The sequence below is a fragment of the Blastomyces dermatitidis genome (genome assembly GCF_000003525.1).
Source record: "Blastomyces dermatitidis ER-3 genomic scaffold supercont1.1, whole genome shotgun sequence".
NCBI lineage: Eukaryota > Fungi > Ascomycota > Eurotiomycetes > Onygenales > Ajellomycetaceae > Blastomyces > Blastomyces dermatitidis.
Genome location: NW_025544774.1, coordinates 3,131,470 through 3,152,627, shown reverse-complemented (window position 1 = coordinate 3,152,627; position 21,158 = coordinate 3,131,470). Strand labels below are relative to the sequence as shown.

At 30.3% G+C, this 21,158-nt stretch overlaps 2 protein-coding genes across 2 annotated transcripts; one reads left to right on the top strand and one right to left on the bottom strand.

The window, feature by feature from the left end:
• Positions 1-17,762: 17,762 nt before the first annotated feature.
• On the bottom strand, positions 17,763-18,176 carry BDCG_00393 (uncharacterized protein; the record flags this gene model as incomplete). Its single annotated transcript, XM_045415905.1, has 1 exon — positions 17,763-18,176. The coding sequence occupies one exon, from the start codon at positions 18,174-18,176 to the stop codon at positions 17,763-17,765; it is 414 nt and encodes a 137-aa protein (XP_045271745.1).
• A 1,260-nt stretch (positions 18,177-19,436) lies between these two features.
• BDCG_16124 (uncharacterized protein) lies at positions 19,437-20,216 on the top strand (the record flags this gene model as incomplete). Its single annotated transcript, XM_045425387.1, has 2 exons — positions 19,437-19,697; positions 19,794-20,216. 2 exons carry the CDS (start codon positions 19,437-19,439, stop codon positions 20,214-20,216), a joined length of 684 nt encoding a protein of 227 aa, XP_045279148.1.
• Positions 20,217-21,158: the final 942 nt, after the last annotated feature.

Sequence of the window (21,158 nt, the reverse complement as noted above, 5' to 3'; positions counted from 1 at the left end):
TCATGAAGCAGTCAACAATGACCAAAATTGAGTCATATTCTTTGACTCTTGTTGACTTCAGCAGGTCAACTATGAAATTCATCAATAGATTCTATCATGAGTTCTTTGAAATAGACAGTGATATCAACTCACTGTATTACTTATACTGCAGAATCTTTATTCTTTGACAGATATTATAAGTTTTAATATACTCTTTGACATCTATCTGAAGCTTATCTCAAGTGTATTTATATTTTAGAAGCTTCTCAGTCTTCTCTAATCTGAAGTACTCTGTATGAGAATCATTATGATGAATTCTCAATAACTTCTGACACACTGCTCTACTATGAGAAATGAAGACTGAACTATTCAGCAGTAGAAGTTCACATTCTTCTAGTTATCAGTAACTTGATTTCTTAGCAGTATTATCTCACTCAGAGTCTGTCTCTTTCAAGTTCAAATCAGACTCTTTCTTCTTTAACTTCTGAATTCAAGCTGCAGTAGAGGCATTCTTCTTCTGTAATTTATCAATGAATTTTAAAAGTAGTCAGATTGAAAGATTATAGACTATTTCATTCTTTATTAATTCAATGATTACAAGATATGATACAAGAAGCTCATGATCTTCAGTGTCAGTCTCTCACAGAGATCTGAGTTCTCTTTCATCTTCTATACTGAGTCACACAGCTGTCTCTTCAGCACTGTTTCTGAGCTTTAGAGAATCTCAACTCTCTGCAGCCAGCTTCTTCTGCAGTGATAATAGAGGTTCTTTTATAGAATTCTTCTTCATATTAACAATATTATAATCAGGTCATCTAGACAGTGTGTCAGTGAAATTAAGCTGATCTGAATGATATCAGATATAGAAATCATACTCTGAAAGCAGCTTCATTCACCTGGCTTGACATTCTGTCAAGCTCTTTGTTATCAAGAAGTAACACAGATTTGCATGATCAGTGAGAACTTACACTGAGTACTTACTACTCTGAAGATAATGTCATCAGATCTTAAAGAATTCAATAATTATTAACATTTTCTAATCATGAGTATCATATCTTCTCTGCATGAGTGATAACTTCTTGAAGAAGAAGATCACTGATCTTCATTCACAGTATCTTATAAACTTCATGAAAAAGTCTTCTCTCATAGATAATTCATTGCCTGTTTCTTCAGAAGTGATTATTCTCTGATTCTTTTAACATTGAAAGATCTTCAGTGTCAACTGTGAAAAGATTTCACAGATCTCATTTCTGAATGCATCAGTCTCACACTGACTGAGTAAGTCAGAATTAAAGTGATTCAGCATTATGACATCTGTGAAAGCTTGTTTCAATTCTGCAAATGCCTGTGTGATATCTTGAGTGAGAATAAACAGTTTCATTTTCCTGTCTTTCACACTTCTCTTCAACAGATCTGTAAGAGAGACAGTAATTCATGAATATATATAGATGAATCATCTGTAGAAATTCACAAATTCTAGAAATATCTGCATCTCACAGTACATCTATGACACTGGTCAGTTCTCAATGATGAAGACTCAGCTTCTGTTCATTGAAATGCCATTCATCTTAATAATATAACCTAAGAAATCAATCTCCTGCATGTAGAACAAGCATTTTTCAGTGTTTGCATAGAGTTAATACTGTCTCAAGCAACTCAACACTTCTCAAACATGAGTATCATGTTCTTTCTTCATTTTTGAGAAGATTAGAATGTCATTCAAGTATACTATGCAGAAGACATTGACAAGGCCTCACAGTATCTCATTTATATAGGTCTGGAAGATGGCTGAAGCATTACAAAGATTAAAAGATAAAACAAGATATTCAAAATTGCTGTACTTAATACAAAAAGCTGTTTTTCAAATGTCATCTTTATTAACTCTGATTCTATGATAGGCATTCTGTATATCAATCTTTGAGAACATCTTTGCTTCAGATAATCAATCAATCATCTTGTTAATTAACAGTAATGAATAGTGATTTTTAATCATCATCTTATTGAGGTCTCTGTAGTCTACATATAGACATAGTCTATCATTCTTCTTGAGTACAAAGAGTATAGGTGTCTCTGCTGAACTCTTTGATGAATATATTCAGTTCTTTAATTGTGCTTCTTCAAGATATTTGCACAGAACATTCAACTTCTTTACAGATAAGTTATAAAGAGACCTGTACAGTGCTGTTGCATCATCTTTAAGATAAATCTTATATTGTATCTTGATATCAGAAAACTTCACTACTTCTCTTTCTGAAAAGATATTCTTAAAATCTGTAAAGAGACATTGTATTCATCTGTCTTTAATAACAGATACTGCTGCTAATCTTGCAGTGAGAATGATGACTTCTTCATCTGTTCTCAAGTTTCAATCATCTACTACACAGTATATCAACTCAATCTTTTTCTTAAGATTCTTTCAATGAAACTCTTCAGGTTTCTCTATCACTGTCTCTTCATTAGTGAGATGATATTATCACATCTGAGTGACTCAGTTAATAAGAGAATTGTTTTCTCTCAATCATGAGAGACCTAGAATGACATTCTCATCTATGATATTAACTGCATGAAGAAGCAGACTGCTCTTCTTAAAGATTTCTTCTGAGTCTGTGATCACACACTTTGCTTAAATTATGTCAAAACAGTGATATTTCATTTCATCTGTAAATTTCATATGATCTGATGAATCTATCTTCTTTCAATTCTTTATCAAAGAAAAGAAATAGAATATGAAGTTAGTATTCACTCTGAAGTCAAGTAGACATCTCACTAATATCTTCTCATTCAGAGTATACATTGTGATTGTAACATGAACTCAGAGATGTGAGAATTATCAATTCTTTTCTTTCTCTTCTTTATCTTCTACAGATATGTTTGTCAGAAGAAAAGTCAACTTTAAGAAGATATTTTCTTAATTTCTTCTCTTCTTCAGCTTCTTATAATCACTGATATAGTGATTATCAGCTTCACAGTTGAAACAGAGATCTTTGTCAAATTTTTTTTAACATTTCTTTACAGTGAGTGAAGAATCAGAATACTTAAAATTCTTCTTTACTTTCTCTGCACTGAAGTCATCATAGCACTGTTTAGATTCTGTTATTAATTGCTTAGAAGAGATCTTATTGATCTTTTTCTCAGAGAATTGATTATTTAAATAGATCTGAGAAGTCAGGTTGATAAGCTCAGTGTTATTATTATTATTATTATTATTCTTCAATTATAGATGTATGCAGTCAGAGACTATGACATCTACCTGAGAACTTTAGTTCTCAGCGTTTTTTCTATGTCTGTAAAGTTAACTATTATACATTCATCAATTTCAGATATGCAAAATCAGAAAATTCCAGCCCAGAATACAAAAACTGTTTACAAATTGCAGTGTTTTAACATCTTTTGATACTTTGAAATCATTTGACAATATCATGACAAAAGAAAAGAGAAAAAGAACACAGTCTCAAAGATAGACACATTAAATAAATAGATAGAAAGAAATTGAAAGAAAAAGATAAAGAAAAAGATAAAGTAAAGAGAGACTATAACAAAACAAATTATTAAAAGAGAGTGTATAGCTGTTTTAACAGACTATATCTGATTTATTTCCTCCTCTTCATACTCAGATAATTCTGAATTTAGCCATTTTCTTATAGCTGCTTGAGTTTCTGATAGAAAGTCTATTAAGTATTTAGTTCCTGTCTCAGTTGAGAATAAGAATCTCATATTTAATTGATTTAGATCATACTTCTCTTTCAATCTGGCTCTGAGACTATTGTATAATGCACAGTGCATTACAATATGCTCAGGATTCTCATTTGTATTGCAGAATGAGCATTCTATTGAGTCAAATCTATCATCAAATCTTTGTATATAAGATTTGAAATAGCCATGTTCTAGTTTCAGCTGTATTATAGATGAGAATATTTTCTTTTTACATTTAATTGAACAAGATTTCCACTTGAGTTTTGTTTCAAATCTTGAATAATGTATACTCTTCTTTTGTTTCTGCCAGCTTTCATTTCACTTGTCTAAACAAGATTCTTTTATTTTTCTCTTTATAAAAGACCAGGACACAATTTTTTGAATAGATCTGCTTAATTCTGCACCCTTTTTTGCAGCTGAATCAGCCAATTCATTACCATGAATATTCATGTGAGCAGGAACCCAGTGTAGATGAATTATCAGCTTTGATGTTCTTCTCTTATGAATTTTCAAAACAGAGTTTAAGATCAGTTCAAGATTCATTTGATCATTATGAATCTGACTATTTCTAAGTCTTTTTAAAGCAGCTTGACTATCAGAGAATATTCATGCCTCTTTCAAACAATTTCCTCTTTTATGAGATTTTATTTCAATGAGTTTGAAAGCTTTCACTATTGCAAATAGTTCAGCATCAAAGACTTCACATTCAGAGCCTAGATTTCAGAAATCTGAGATAAAATTAATATTATCTTCAGTATAAGCAATGCCTGCGCCTAATCTATTCAAGTTCTCATTTTTTGAGCCATCTGAATAAACCAGAATAGAGTCTTTTATATTGATTGTAGAAATTCTCTTCAAATGCTGTTCATATTCTTTCTCTTTTGATAGTTCACTTATTTGTAAGTCTATAAGAGATTCAAGCTTTTCTCTCCAGAGAGATAACTTCTCATGATCAACTTTTTCAACATTTAAAGAAGAAAATTGATTTTTAATCAGAGAGCATAGTCTGTACAGTTGAGAAGGCATTTTCTTTGAAGAATTATTTTCATTTCAATCAAGAAATCTATTCCAATCCAGTTCATTTCCAGAGTTAATTGATGGAAATGAAGAAGAGACTCTTTCTCTGATTATATGATTTGAGCTCATCTTTACAACTCTCAGAGCATAGTTCATACAGGCCTTTTCAAATCTAATAGCAGGAGGAGGAATTGAAGCTTCAATTTCCATTGCTTTAATAGGAGATGATTTGAATGCTCCCAGAATTCTTCTCAAGGCTCTGTTTTGCAGACTTTGAAAGAGTTCAGTGAAATTCCCTTAATTATTCCACCAAACTTGAACTCCATAATCAGCTACTGATGTGATACAGGCTATATATAACTGTCTCATAGCCTGAAAGGATAGACCTCTCTCTGTATTTGATAGTCTGATTATGTTGTTCAATAGTCTTTCTGCCTTGACAGTTCTTTGTTGAATGTGATATTTAAAATTCAACTTGGAGTTTAATCATACTCCTAACCATTTGACATTTACACTGGGTTTAATCTCTCTATTTAAAAGAGTTAGAGATAGTTCTTTCTCATTGAGTCTAGAAAAGAAATGAATTAACTCAGTTTTATCCATATCAAATTGAATTTGATTGATATCTGCTCTAACAAAGATTTCCTTTGCAGCTTCTTCAATTACTTTCAAATTCTCTTTGATAGTTTTTGAGCTGTAGACTAGACCAATATCATCCACATAACTTAGAGATCGCACTATTCTCATATTTCTATTTTTGAATAGATATGCAGTGTATATTGCAAATAAAATGAGTGAGATTGGAGATCCCTGTGGTACTTCTATTTTTATCTCAGTCTTGTCTTGTTTCATTCCATCAAAGAAGAGTTGTATAATTCTTTTAGACATAAAACAGTTAACCCATTTTATTAGAGAAAGTGGCAGTTTTAATATCTTCAATGTCTGAATTAACTTTGACTTTGAAACATGATCAAATGCTTTCTTTATATCAATAAAAACTGCAGTTGAGACCAGATCCTCATGCTTTGCTATTTGAATATCATGAACAACTGAGAGAACAGTGTCAATTGCAGAACACTGTTTTCTACCTCTCATTTGTTCACTGAATAAAAGAGAATCATCTATAGAGCTTATAAAAGATAGTTGAGTAGCTATTATCTTTTCTAAAACCTTTTCTAAACAGTTCAATAGAGATATTACTCTATATGACTTAGGAATTGAAGTTTTTCTATTAGGTTTTGCAAGAATCACTTCAGTGGCTTCTCTCCAGCATTCAGGATGATATCCATTTTTCAAGAGATTGAAAAAGAGCTCAAAATATTCATTCTTTAAGTAGGAATATGTATTTTGAATAATCAAGTGATTAATTGAATCAGGACCTGCAGCAGTTTTAACAGAACTTGAGAAGATAGCTGACTCTAACTCATCTTGTGTAAGATCAGGCCATTCCCAGTCATTTTCATCAATGTAGTTGAGAAGTGATATATTCTCTTCCTCTGAATCTGAATCTGAGTCTGATGAGTTCTGAAAGAGAATTCTCATGAAAGCTTGACATTTTTCCTCAAAAGAGTTTGCTGTATATGATTCATTCTGAAACTCATATTCTAAGGCTGAAAGTTTTGCTACACTTCTTGTTTTAGTATAGTTAAAAGCTTTAAAAATTTCCTTCTCTTATGCTTCTTCAAGAAATTTATTCCAGCAGTCTGTTTTAGCTCTTTTGATATCTGAAAAATATTCATTTCTGACAGCTTTGAACTCTTCATCAGATATTACATCATTTTTTCAATCTCTTCTAGCAGTAGCTAATTCTTTCCTTTTAGATGAGATATTCTCATTCCACCAAGGTTTTGAATACTCAGAAGATTTTCTTTTTGAAATATTATCTCTAACACTTGTTAGAATAATAGATGTAATAAGCTTCACTCTATTCTCAAGCATTTCATTTGAGATATCTTGACCAGAATTCCAATATAGCTCATTCTGTCTTTCAGATTTTAGCAGTTTTATACTTTCTTCAACTGCTTTCCAATCAGCTTTTTCAAAGTTATACTGATTAGAGAGAAGAGGATTTTCACTCATTTATTTTTCACTCAGTTCAATATCAAATTGAATAATCTCATGACCTGATCCTGATGTCTCATTTGAATCAATAAACCAGTTTACAAGTCTTCTTTCCATTAGATTTTGTGACATGAAGATTAGATCTATAATAGACTTCTGTTTCATGCCTTTTCTAAAGAATGTTTGTTGATCAGACTTATTAACCAAATCTATTGAATGCTCAAAGGTTCATTCAATCAGATTATCAGCTCTCACTGCTCTCTTGCATTCTGAATTTCATCAGAGATGATGTGCATTGAAATCTCCTGCAATTATAGAGTTTCTTGATAGAGTTATGTTCAGAAATTCTTTATCAATTGTCCAGATATTGTTATTTTCCTTCAATGACTTTTCATTATAGATATTTATGAGCTGTATAGTATCAAACTCATTTTCTTTATCTATAATATCACCCACCAGAATATCAGGGTCAGACATGATATCAAATCTTAGATTAAATTGATATCTTGATCTCTTTCTTCCATAGATCACTACTCTTGACTTTATCTCAGACTTTTGAGGTAAAAAGCAGTAGTAGCTTGAATGAGAAATAACATATTTTTGCTCAGCATCAAAATTCGGCTCCTGAAGCAGTATAAAATCAACTTTTTGTTCAAATGCAATTTGAAGATAAGAATAAATACAATTTGAGTTTCTATCCACATTATTTTGAATAAATGTGATTTTTGAAGAGTTTTTAAACTTTTTTTGTTGTTTTTGTTGTATATTCATACTAAAAGAGAGTAGAGTAGAATCTAATCACTATCATCAGATAGTAGATTATAACTGTTCTGAAAAGTAGGAATCTCAACTGCTTGCATTATATCTAGTTTATCACCAGAGTCATTTCTCAATTCTCTAATCTTAACAGAAGTTTGAGGATTCAAGTTCTGTTTACATTTAGCTGGAGAGTTGGAGTTTGAAGACTTAGATAGTTGAGAGTTTCTTCTTTTTGAGCTTGCAGTTGTGAGTTTACTGGCTTGACTCTTCTCTTCAGTTCTAGATTGACTTTGAGCTTCATCTTTTCTTCAGTTCTTTTGAGTTCTAGAAGCAAACATACATTCTTTTGAGCTAGATGCATGTTTTTCTTTGCAATTAGAGCACTATAAGCTCAGTGTAATTAATTGATGAACTCTGATATTATAATATCATTGTTCACATCTTATAAGTCAGCTTCATGAGATAAAGCTGTATTTTTAATTGATTCAAATCATCAGTTAATTTCTCTCAATATTCTTCAAATCTTGTGTTGAAATCAGAAGAATTCTCATTATCTTATTAATATAATGAGTTGAACTGCTGCACTGCTGTGAAGCTGTGATTACAGTGATCTTTAATTTGATTAAATAGAAAGTTCTTGAATTCTTCTCAAGTCACAGCAGCATTGATATGCTCAAGCTCTCTCTTCTTGATAATTCAAGTAGTCACAGAGGTGTCTTCAAGAAGGTTGACAGCATATATTACTTATATTTTATGAGTATTATACTGGCTCAGATTAAGGCGGAATTTCTGTTCAAGAGTACAGATAAAGCTGTGAAATTCAGATAAGATGTTTCTCTTATATCTCAGAGAATCTCTGATCTTAATCTCTCTATCTTTATAATAGATGTAGGTGTGTAGAGGTCACAGCAGTGACAGAGCAGTTGAAAAGCTCATGTCAAAATATACAGTGAGTTCAGAAATCTCAGATTTCTGCTAAGATAGAGATGTACACACTCTAGGAAATGATGTAGTGTTTCTCTCAGAGAGTGGAGTTGAGTTGATTTCAGTGTGAGTGTATGAGATCATATCAGTCTGTTAGAGCTTGACTGATTCAAACATATAATCAGGTTGAGTGATTTGAATTGTAATATGACAGAACTGAAGCAGTGACTAGTCAGTGATGATATGTAGAGATAGTTGTTTGAGAAGCTGTATAAGTGAGCTTGACTATCTTGCTTGAATAGTGATCTTGTAGGCTACAGAGTTATTGTAAGAATATCACAGATATGATACTTAGTATACTAAGAAGATTGTATAAGACACACAGTAACTCTTGTGTATATTTCAGTCAGAGTAAAATGAATCACTGACTTCTTTGATAAGGAGCCAGCATCTAGCTATTCTATATAGACAATGAGCAGATACCCTTCTTTCATTTCATGAGTGAGAATAGCTGAAGTGATACCTCAGCAGCGCCTCATTGCCAAGGAAGAGTAATCTGCTGATCTCATATAGAAGTGGGGTTCTCATATTCATCAATCGGATCTTCCTATGATATATCTGAATGATGTCATAGGGCAGTTGGAAACCAGTTCGGACAGGATGAAATCATCCGCATGGAAGTGATGAGCCGTGTGGAACCGCAACAGGGCCTTGGCGCGGCCGGGAGCGTGACAGATGACTTGATCTTATATATCTATGAATGTTTCAGATAGTTCATTCTCTGTGATCTCTGCAATTGAACTGATATAAACAGTTAAATTTAACTCTGAATTCCTTTTTCTTCTGTGATCTGATTCATATACAAGTCTGTCACTTTGAGACTGCTCTTTACCATGTTATGCCTGCTATCTGCAGCATGTTATTATACAACTGACTACAGTCTTATTACTTATTAAAGTGTGATATTCATCTGATTTCTTCATTACTTTTCATTCTTTTCTTATAATTATGAAAAGATTGAAATAAGTGAGATCATCTGATTTATAAGTGTCTATGATTTCTCTTATCTCATGAGACTTTTCAATTGTAAGCTTCTTCTTTTTCAATACTGATAATAGTGCTGCAGATAATCATAATTCACTCAGATCTTATATCTTTACTTTTATAAGTTATGAATCATTGATTAAGTTATATAAGATCTGTCTCTCTGATTCTTTCAATGTGTACATTCTCAGAGAATGTGATTTAAGTATCTTATATAACTTAAATCATCTAGATTGAAACTTCTCAGAACTCTCATTATATATAAGAACTCACATTCTTATCTTGAGACTTGATTTCTTAATAAGTGAGTCTTGTATTCTTTTTAATTGAATTGCTCAGTTCAGAAGTAACTTATTAGCTTTTGCATGTGTGTGACTGATCTCTTTCAATCTTAATTCTGTGTTTGTGACTGTTATGTCTGTGACTGTTGCATCTGCAGCTGCTGTTTTCTTCCTCACCTTTTCCGAAGCATTCTCTGAGATGCGCGGATGCAATCCATACAACAGGTAGAATGATAAATGCTTAGAGACTGCATGCTGTCAAATCTGTATGATTAATAGCACCTGTCTGAGATATTCATTTCATAGTCTCATAGGCTTACTCACTAGATATTTCATCAGCATGTTGCTCAAGATTTCATTCAAGTGTTCCATCTTCTCATTCATTCATGAATAATATGATGTTGTTCTACAATGTCTTGTCTGTAACTGACTTATGAAATGCCTCACTGCTTCTTCTATGAGATTTACACTGTTATCAGTGAGAATCTCATACAGCATTTCATAGTTAATATAGATCTCATTATGTAGAAACTTCATCATCATCTTCTCTGTTATCTCTGAAACTGCTTTCACAACTGATCAGTCAGTAGTATAATCAATAGCAGTGATTATTCATTGATTTTCATTTGACATTCATAGTAATATATCTATGAGATTCATCTCTCATTATTTGAACAGTTGTATTGTACACTTTATCTGATATTACACTTTCTTATGTTCTAATCCTTTCTTAGATTCTTTCATAACCTGGTAATTCAGACACTTGTGAGTGTATATCTGAATATTCTCAGTCATGCTTGATCAGTATACTCTTGATTTAAGTACACTTATAAGTTCAGAGCTTTCTAAGTGACTGAATTCCTTGTACATGTGAGTCATTAAGTCATATTGAAATGAAGATTCTAGATAGAGAGCTTCTGTGTATTCTAGATTATAATAAAGCATAATATCATTTTTCAATTTTCTCAGCTTAAAGTTCAGAAGCATCTCTTCTACTACTTTTATAAGACACTTATTATCTGATATCTTGTCATTCTTCAAGTGAGAGATTATAGTATTCACTCATTCTGATTTCTTGCATTCTCTCAGTGTGTTTAATATGAACATCTCTTATACCTGATTTATAGAATTCTTATTCATGAAATTGAGTCTGTAACTGATTGCATCAGATACTACAGTGTCTGATTTCTTTCAGTATTTGATATGAAGATTGTACACTTGAAACTCTGAGATTCAACATACTAAGCATTTGAAAGGTTTTATTATTAATTATAGATAGATGAGACTTTTGTGATCTGTGATCACTGTTATCATATATCTGTTGTTAATATATCTATTTCATAATGTCAGTGTGTGCTTGATCACTAGCAATTTCTTTTCATACACTGAATAATTGAGCTCAGTGTCTGATAGTTTTCTATCATCATATATCACTGAGTGTAGCTTGCTATTCTTGCTCATCTGTAGAAGAGTGTCTCTGATAGCTTATTTAAATATGTCTGTCTCAATGTAGAAAGGTTTATCACAATCTGATTGAATAAGTACTGAGAATGTTATTATACATTCTCTCAGTGTGAGAAAAGTCTCTTTGTACACAGTATTTTAGATAATTGAATAAAACTTCTTCTTTTACAGATTTGTATTCATTTCTCTTAAGAGATCTGAGAGTGATGCAGATATTTGTGTGAAATCCTTGATGAATGTGCAGTAGTATGAGACTAACTCAAGAAACTGTTATATATAATGTACATTTCTCAGCTGTGACTAATTCACTATGATATTCAATTTCTTCAGAATAAGGTATATACAGTTATCACTCACTACATGTTCTACAAACTTCAACTCTTCTATTTCAAACACACACTTGATTAATTTGATATGGAGCTTATACTCTGTCAGAGTTATAAGCACTTCATCAAGATACTTCAGATATTCATTGTATGAGTTTGAAAAGACTAGAATATTATCAAGATATATAAGACATGAGATTTTATTCTGTTTATAAAGAATCATATTCATCATTGTTTGAAAGTTAATGAGTACATTTATCAGATCAAATAACATTATCAGGAATTCAAACTTCTCTTATTACATATTAAATATAGTTTGTGAGACTGACAGTTCATCTACACAGATCTATCAGTATTCTGAGAGAAGATCAATCTTTAATAGATATTAGATGTTTCTGACTGTATTCAACTGTTATTGAATCTGTGACAGTGAATATTCATTCTTGATCATAAGCTTGTTAAGTGCTTGATAATTGATATATATTTGTCACTTCTCATCTGTCTTTTTCATGAATAGAACTGGAAAGCCTCACATACTTAATAAGAATTATATGAGACCATGTTCTAGAAGATCAGTGATCTGACACTTCTGTTCTTCAAGATGTATTTGTGACAGAGAATACACATTCTGATTGACTGGTTTTGTATTCTCTATGTCAATCTCATGTATAAATCCTCATTCTGACAGTAATTCTGATGAAAGATCTGTTTAGAAGATCTTTTCATACTTCTTCAGAAGCTTCTTTATACACTTATTCTTCTGTATATTCTTTATCTTGATTTTCTTCACTTTCAGATTCTGTATAACATACAGAATGCTTTCAGATAAGGTCTTATAAATTGTTCTCTTTGCTTATTGATGTATAAGCAGATTTAATTCTTCTATATCAGAGACATGAAATGTTCTTCTTATATCAGTTGATAGAATTGTATGAATCATTTTCTTTCTATCAGTCAATTACATATAATATGTATATCATTGAATCTGCAAATTGAACCTTTGAAATCAATCAAGTCTGAGAATAAGGTTGTATTTCATGTTCTGCAGCTCTCATGCTCAAATATAGCAAGATTATTCTCTGAAGTGCAAGAGAACTCTTACTTTTACAGATAATATCAAATATCAGTTATCAGATAATCTTATATGTCAGGAATTCTTTACTTCACAGATCTCTTTCAATCTTCAGATTATATAGTTACTAATATATTATGTAAAAGCTTCTGTGTCTGCTAACACTTTTGCAGCCATCTCTTAATTCTTATTCAAGTATCTCTTATATATTAACATTTCAGATCTCAAGGTATTGAGATGAGTGTTCACTTCATTCTCACCTGCATCTCAGTCAGAAGTCTGCTTTCTCTTAATATTCACAGAATTCAGAGAGTCATTTAATGCAGACATCTCTTTCACTTTGAAGACTTTTCATAGAATATCAGTGAGTGGCTTTAAGCTTATTGATTCTGCTAGTTTTTTGACTCTCTTGCTTCTCTTAACTGTGTATACTGAGTGAAATCTTTTATATCATGATTTTGATATCTGCAGTTGAAGCAAGCTCAATACTTATAATATCAAGATTTTCACTCAGAGAATCTCTTTTTTGAGAGATTCAGTGCTTTAGCAATGACATTCAGATCTAGATTCATTATATCTGAGTATATAACTTGTATTATAGAAGTCTGATTATCTATTCTTCACTGAGATATACTCAATTGCAGTATTTTCTGTTACAATTGACTCATTTATTTCTGTATAATGAGAATATTATATACTTTCTTCACTGTGTCTGACTGTGAGATTAAGCATTTTTATTTCACTCTTAACTCAGATATAAGATCATGAATAAAGATCTGTAAACAGAAAGATGTTGAAAGCTCTTTATTCAATATAAGATAGTATAAGCTGAAGTGTATAAAGTATAATATAAGATTACTCACTTATCTACACTTAGTGAAGCATTTATAACACTTATCTCATACATTTACTTTCTCAAAGTTATATAAGATTCATTTGAAAAACTCATTTCATATTCATGAGAATGAATATCACTTCAGATCTGTAAGATTTATCTTTTTATCAGTTATTCATAATAACTTTACTTTTCTATATAGAAATGCAGCAGATCTTAAAACTTGTTAAAATTCTGTTAACTATCTGTCTATAAGTTCACATTCAATCTGATAATATGATTATATCTGACTTAGTCAGCTGATTACAGCATCATTTTTTCAGTTATTATTGAAGCTTAATGACTTCAGCAGATCTCTCAGCTTAATATATCTCATACTCAGATTTTCATTCTGTACAGTGATCTCTGATAATATGTATACTTCTGAAGAGATTGTGAATAATTATGATAAGATCTTCAGATTCAGTATAGTCATCTATCTGTGTAAATATTCAATTTTCTACTACAGGTCTAAGATCTGATTTTCTCTATTTTTATTAATAATGATGATTGTGTTGATGAAGCTCTTTATAGTGAATGCTTAATCTGCAGTGAATATCAATTGTTATTTAACTTCTATCTCAGTCTGTCACTGCATACATAAGATCTTAATCTTATTTAGAATTCTTGTATATATACAGAGCTTCAATTCTGATTCAGTAATCTCAGCTGCTTTTCTTACTGCTTTGAGTAAACTCTCTAAGAGATTCTATATATCTTTCAGTTCAGATAGCAGAGAAGAGTGTTGTTCATATCAGCTAGAGAAGATATTCATTTCAATGATTTCTTATTGATTGTATGATATCTATTATTATATTGCTGTATTATTCTATCACTATATTGTTATATAATTTCTGTTATCATTATATGACTCTGGTGATAATCACTCTCTTCTTTTATCTCTTTGAGTGAAGAGCAGTTCTCTTTGAATCTGATTCATCACTTTCATCTCTTTTCTCACACCTCATCTGTTTGTATATGTGGCATTTGCATGAGTGTGAAGTTTTCCCTTAACAAGTGAAGCAGTATCAATCAAATGCTCTTTCACTCACTGCTCTTTGTATGCTATCTTTTGAGACATTCTAGAACCACACTGACATGATAACTATGAATCACTTCATAGACAGAATTATCACATTCTGAAGAAGTCTGTACTTCTCACTGATTTTTGAACATGCTATCAGATGTGATTCAAAGATTGCTTAAGTCAGTGTACAATTACAGGCATACACCGGCTTCTTATATATTGTAATATTATACACTAAATTAATTAGCGGCCGCTATGGCCCCTTTACACTTGTACGCGTACGCTAGTAGTTTGGAAGCAGCCGCGTTATTATCCGATGATTGTACGTTCTTCCGAACCACACTTTGAAATGAGATATTCTGAGAGTGTAAATATTCAATCTTAATATTTTTAATATTAAGTAACTTACTATTATCTCTGATCTAATATTTAAAAGAACTAATAAAGACTAAGATTATAATAACAGTAGTAAATAATTTCTAGAGAGAGAGATTTTATTTAATAATTATAATAACTTTTTTTTCTTCTTTTTTTCTTCTCTTTCTTCTTCTCTCTTTTCTTTATTTTTATCTGTATTTTCATTTATTTCTCTATATTTATCTCTTTCTCTATCTTTATTTTTATCTTTATTTTTAATGTTGTATGCAATTCTCTGTTTGTTTAAATTAACTGTAAAAACTGTAAAAATCTGAAGCTATATTTATACAGAATATAAACAAAAGACTATTTACAGTTAATTCTTTAATTGTAACAACTGTATAAATTTATAACTGTGTTTATTATAAAGAAGAAAATAAAAGATTTATACAATTAATATAAATTATAAATAAAGAATTGAATCTTTATACAGATAGATTATATTACATTTCTATAAAGAGTGTTTTATTATATTACAGCAGTAGAAATTGCAGTAATTAAACCTGTAATTACCTGCTTAATAAGTGATAACTATCTATACAGATCATTGCGGCTTTCTTTACAGGCGGTTATATAAGATGTGCATTTTTTCAACTAATTATATCACAGAATGAGATCTGTAAGATCTCATCTTCTATTCTAATCAGGTTTTGAAAGCATTTAACATATTGCTTCACTTCACTCCGCAAATTAACTTTCAAGTACAGTAATGTAATCAATCACTCAACGCCTGCTTACACTCAATATCCGTCATTTCATCATCACAATGATGAAATATTTTCAATGATATTTTAACAACACATTTAGATTTTAAGATGATATATTATATAATGAAAATATATATAGAAAATTACATATAAAAATATACAGTTAATTCTGTAGATGTTTATTAAGCTTAATAACTTATTTAAAATATGAAATCTTGAATAAAAATAGATTTAATAAGTAAGTAGTTATTCAAGCAGTAGAGATTATAATATTATTAAATTTCTTTAACAGTGAATTTATAGATACTCTGACAGAGCTCTAAAAATATAATTTAATTACTATTTATAAAATTAAGAATTTACTTTTTTAATTAGAAAGATGACTTTTAAATTCTTTAATCTTTTTTTTATTTAATTATAATTACTACTGTATAACAGCTTATTCTTTCTTCTCTTTTTACTCTTAAGTCTTTCTTACATCTCTAAGCTTCTTTTTATTCTGTTATTAAGCAGCTCTTAGAGTTTTATTTATATCTTTTTACTTCTTTACTATCTGATAAGCTGTCTTTTACTTCATTCTCTTCTTTATAATATTTACTTTCTTCTATTTCTTAAGAATAGTATATTATAACTTAATATTATTTTTATAAGTTTACTTTTGCTATTTAGCAGCTTTAGAAGTGATTATTTTCTTATATATAATCTATATCTTTACTGATAAAAAGAACTATATTAATAATAAATTTAAAGAATCTAATAAGCTTACTACTCTATTATACTTATAATATCTTCTCTCTTAATTAAGAGCTTACTATAGCTTTTTATTCTCTATTAGAAGAATCTCTTTATTAAGAGCAAGATTTTTCTCTGTATAAATTACTTAATTAAGATTACTAAATATTTAACACTGTTACTATTTAAATTATTTTATTAATTTCTATATATTAATAATAGAAGTAGAGATTCTTGATTCATATTATATATCTAAAAGAGTATAAGACTATATTACAAGCTTCTTAAGAATCTTTTCTAAATTAAATAAATATAGATTAGTAGTAGTAAATGTAGATATAATATTTAGAGATATAACTACTTTCTTTTATATAGTATTAAATAGCTGTTAAAAAGATCTCTTTATAGTATATATAAATCTCATTTTAGTTCTCATCTATTCATTCAGTTAATTAAAGTATAATTTACTTAATAATTCAAATATTTCAATATCTAATAACTGTAATCAGTATATAGAATGAGAAGAAAAGATAGTAAATAGAATTTAATAATAATATATATAATTAATAAATATTATATTAATTTAAGAGAAGTGATTATTAAATATAAAAAGTCTATATTCATACTCTGCTTTTTTTCTATAAGAGATTCAAAGATCTTCTTTAACTATATTAATTTATATTTATTATTACTTTATTTATTTTTTAATATACTAAAGTAAATCTGATTCTTTTCACTATTAAAATTCTTTAATTAAATATTTTATATATTTCTTAATTCTTCTTAATATATAAAAGTAGATAAGAGTAAAGTTTTATATGTATAAATTAAAATAAGTAGTATTATAAATTCTTAACTACTATTCTAACTGATATCTATTATATAATCTGATATGAGTGAAGTAATTAATATAATATATTTAAGAGTATAAATAAGTTTGAATAGAAATTCTTTCTTATCAAAGTTATAAATATTTATAGATTTAATACTATATTAAGTGATTTTTATCTATAGTTACAAATTAATTAGTAAGAAATAAAAAATCAGTAGAAGAAAGAAATCTATTATAAGATTAAAATAGTACTTAAAATATATTAAATTATCTACAATCTTGTATTTTTAATGAATATTTTAAAGATAGAGTAACTTGATTATATTCTTATAACACTGATAGAATAATAATACTTAGTTAATTTTAATATATACTTTTAAAATCTTAATAATGAGATTATAAAGCATTTGAGATGTACAAGAAAAACTGTGATCTGTTAATTAATTAATATGAAAAAGAAGCTATTCTTCTTATAAATCTGTGAGATTTTTATAGTAAGTAAAACTTGGTTTCTTTCTTAATATTTGAACATGTCTATAATACTGTGATCACATCATCTCAACCGCTTCACCACGAACTCGCTCGATTTTTCGAATAAGAACCCGCCGATAGATCCATCGAAAAGCCCTCGATCATACGAGCATTCTGACCCCATCGCCGACCGCATACCCTGTGTGGTGGTGGAGTTATCCAGCCAAATGTGAACCGGACGTTGTTCGAAACTCCTGTGTGGGAGTATCCCCCGTTCTCCCCTACCACACCACAACCCCGGGCCAAAGTGCCATACAAATTGTAAGGTGAAGAGACCTAGCCACATGCACCAATCTTCTCGATTTTGGAAGATCCCCGATCTGTAGTTGTGGAGATATCTGAGGAGCGACCTCCGCGAAAACCCTGTCCATCTTTGATGTTCCAAAACACCAACACCAAGTCCCTCCGTTGTACCGCCCTTCCTAATCTGGCCCATCCCCGGCAGAAAAATACAAAAAGATACCTCGGCGATAATATCAAGCACATAATCAACAGCCACTTCTGAAGTGCAACCTCCGCGGTCTGTCTTCAGTGTATCTGAACATCAACACCAAGTCTCGCCCTCGTACCACCCCTCTCAATCTGGCCCATCCCCGACAGAAAAGTACAAAAAGATACCTTAGCAACTGTACTCAATACATAATCGGCAGACACAACAACTATAAAATCAGTATACCTCAAGGTCTGACTGAGCCTTTGATCCCTGCACAGTGAGATATATTAAATCTAGTTTTAATACCTCAATATTCAATAGATTCTGCAAGGGATTGAGAACAGCAACACTAGGTTTCTATTGAATTTGAGAATTAACTCTATATTGATATAATCATTGACAAAGTCTTCTATTTTGAGATATAAATAATCAGTTCCTCTACATCTCGCTGGCAATATTTATATTATCATATAGAAACAGACTTATATTCTCTATAATATCAAGACCCTGAAGAGAGAAAGTCTTGATAGAGAGTATACAGTAGTGCATATCTTAGCAGTTTCTATCTCATTCTTCTGCAGCAGTTAATGCAAAAAAAAGATTTTAGAAATAGTTTTTCACTTCTCTTAAAAAAGTAAGGTGTTTTTCTCTGGGTTTTACACAATATTCTTACAAAGAATTAAAAACAGAGAGAGTTGTTTTCTGTTATAATTTCATATTCTTTTAAGTAAGAATTACTTTTTCAGTGACTGAAGAGCTTTCATTAATACTTAATTCTTTTTTACACTCTTTATTAACTGATTTGAGTTGCACACCTGTTGTGTGAGGAGAATTGAATAATTTAGAATAAAATTGAATAGTTTTAATCAATTTCTCTTCAAAAAATTGATTTATTTTTTGTCAGTTTTTCTCTCAAAAACTGTCATATCATCTGATTTACTATCAATTGATATCATACTTTTCCTCACTGTATCTCAAGAAAGAGATTGTAAAGATTTTATTGATTTATCTTAAAAATCAATTTTAGTTTATTAGATTCTCTTCAAAAATCTAACCTAGTTACTGAACTAGTGTGAAAAAAATCAGGTGTTTTATACACAAAAGTCTGTGATTCTTCTTTTGAAATAGTCTGATCAACTTTTCAATTGAAAACAGACTTAGAAACCTCTTAATTGAAACAGTCTGATCAACTTTTCAATTCAAAAGAGTTTAATAAATATCTCAATTGAATTAGTCTGATTAACTTTTCATTGAGTAAGAACAATGAGTTCAAAAGTACACTCAGTTGATGTGGAAAAAGATGCGTTCTCAAATGTTATTCCTGAGATTGAAATTCTGAAGAGAAGAAAGAAAGAAGAGATAGAGAAACAACAAGTTCTTGAAATACAGAAACTTGAAAAAGCAAGTAAAATTCTTGAAAAGCAGTGTCTGAGTGAGATGAATGAAGAAGTTCTGTTAATTCTTCATGCTCAGGCTAGACAACTACAGGAAGTGATCAAGTTCAAACTTGGAATTTCAAACACAGTTCAAAAAACTTTGAAAATTTCTAATATAATCACTGACTCTTCAGTTTGCTCTTCTTTCTTTTCTACTTCTTCTTCTTCTTCTTCTTTGAATCAGAAGAAAACATATGCTCAGGCAGCTGAATCTGCTATCTCTAAACCTGCTGTCTCTAAACCTGCTGTCTCAAAACCTGCTCAAAATCCTGAGAAAACTGAGAAGAATACTGCTCATGCCTCTATTCATAGAAAAGTGGAAAAGAAAATGCAAAAAGAGAAAAACTTCCAAATCTTCAGAAATAGAAGACTTATTCTCAAAGTCTCAAACCAGGACATTCTGCAAAGAAACAAGCTAAACTCAAATCTCATTTTCAGAATCAGAAATGAAATTAATCAGCAGTTCTTTTCTCAGTTAATGACTGATATTGAAGTTCAAAAACCAGTTATAGCTTCAATTAAATCATTATTCTTTGAAAACTTCATCATTCTGACTACAATGTCTGAATTCAGTGCTGAATTTCTTATTCAGAATGAGAATCTCTGAAAGTCAGCAGTAGAATCTTTGTTAAACACAACAATTCTATCTGAAAGAGATGAAAAGTGAGACAAATTCATTCTTCATGATATTTCAGTTGAAATTTTTGACTGTGAAGAAGAAATGCTACTTCTTAAAAATGAATTGAAAGAATACAACTCTATTCAACTGAGAAAGGAGTCTGTATGACTAAATTCAATTGAGTTCAGACAAAGCAGGAGAAATGCCTCTGTTCTAGTATATATAAAAACACTTGAACAGTCAAAGATCTCTGAAGTAAGAGTAGCAGGTTTGAAAATGAGAGTTCATGAATACAAAGACTCAAGAATGAACCTTAAAGCTCAAACACAGTGTTCAAACTGTTAAAGATATGAACACTTTGCAATCTCATGTTTTAGAGACTCAAAATGTGCATTCTGTGCCAGAGATCACAAAACTAGTGAGCATAAATGTGAAACATGCTCAAAAAGAGGTGAAATTTGTCAATATACTCTGCTTAAGTGCTCTAATTGCAAAGAAAAACATGCATCTAGCTCAAAAGAATGTATGTTTGCTTCTAGAACTCAAAAGAACTGGAGAAAAGATGAAGCTCAAAGTCAATCTAAAACTGAAGAGAAGAGTCAAGCCAGTAAACTCACAACTGCAAGCTCAAAAAGAAGAAACTCTCAACTATCTAAGTCTTCAAACTCCAACTCTTCAGCTAAATGTAAATAGAACTTGAATTCTCAAACTTCTGTTAAGATTAGAGAATTGAGAAATGACTCTGATGATAAACTAGATATAATGCAAGCAGTTGAGATTCCTACTTTTCAGAACAGTTATAATCTACTATCTGATAATAGTGATTAGATTCTACTCTACTCTCTTTTAGTATGAATATACAACAAAAACAACAAAAAAAGTTTAAAAACTCTTCAAAAATCACATTTATTTAAAATAATGTGAATAGAA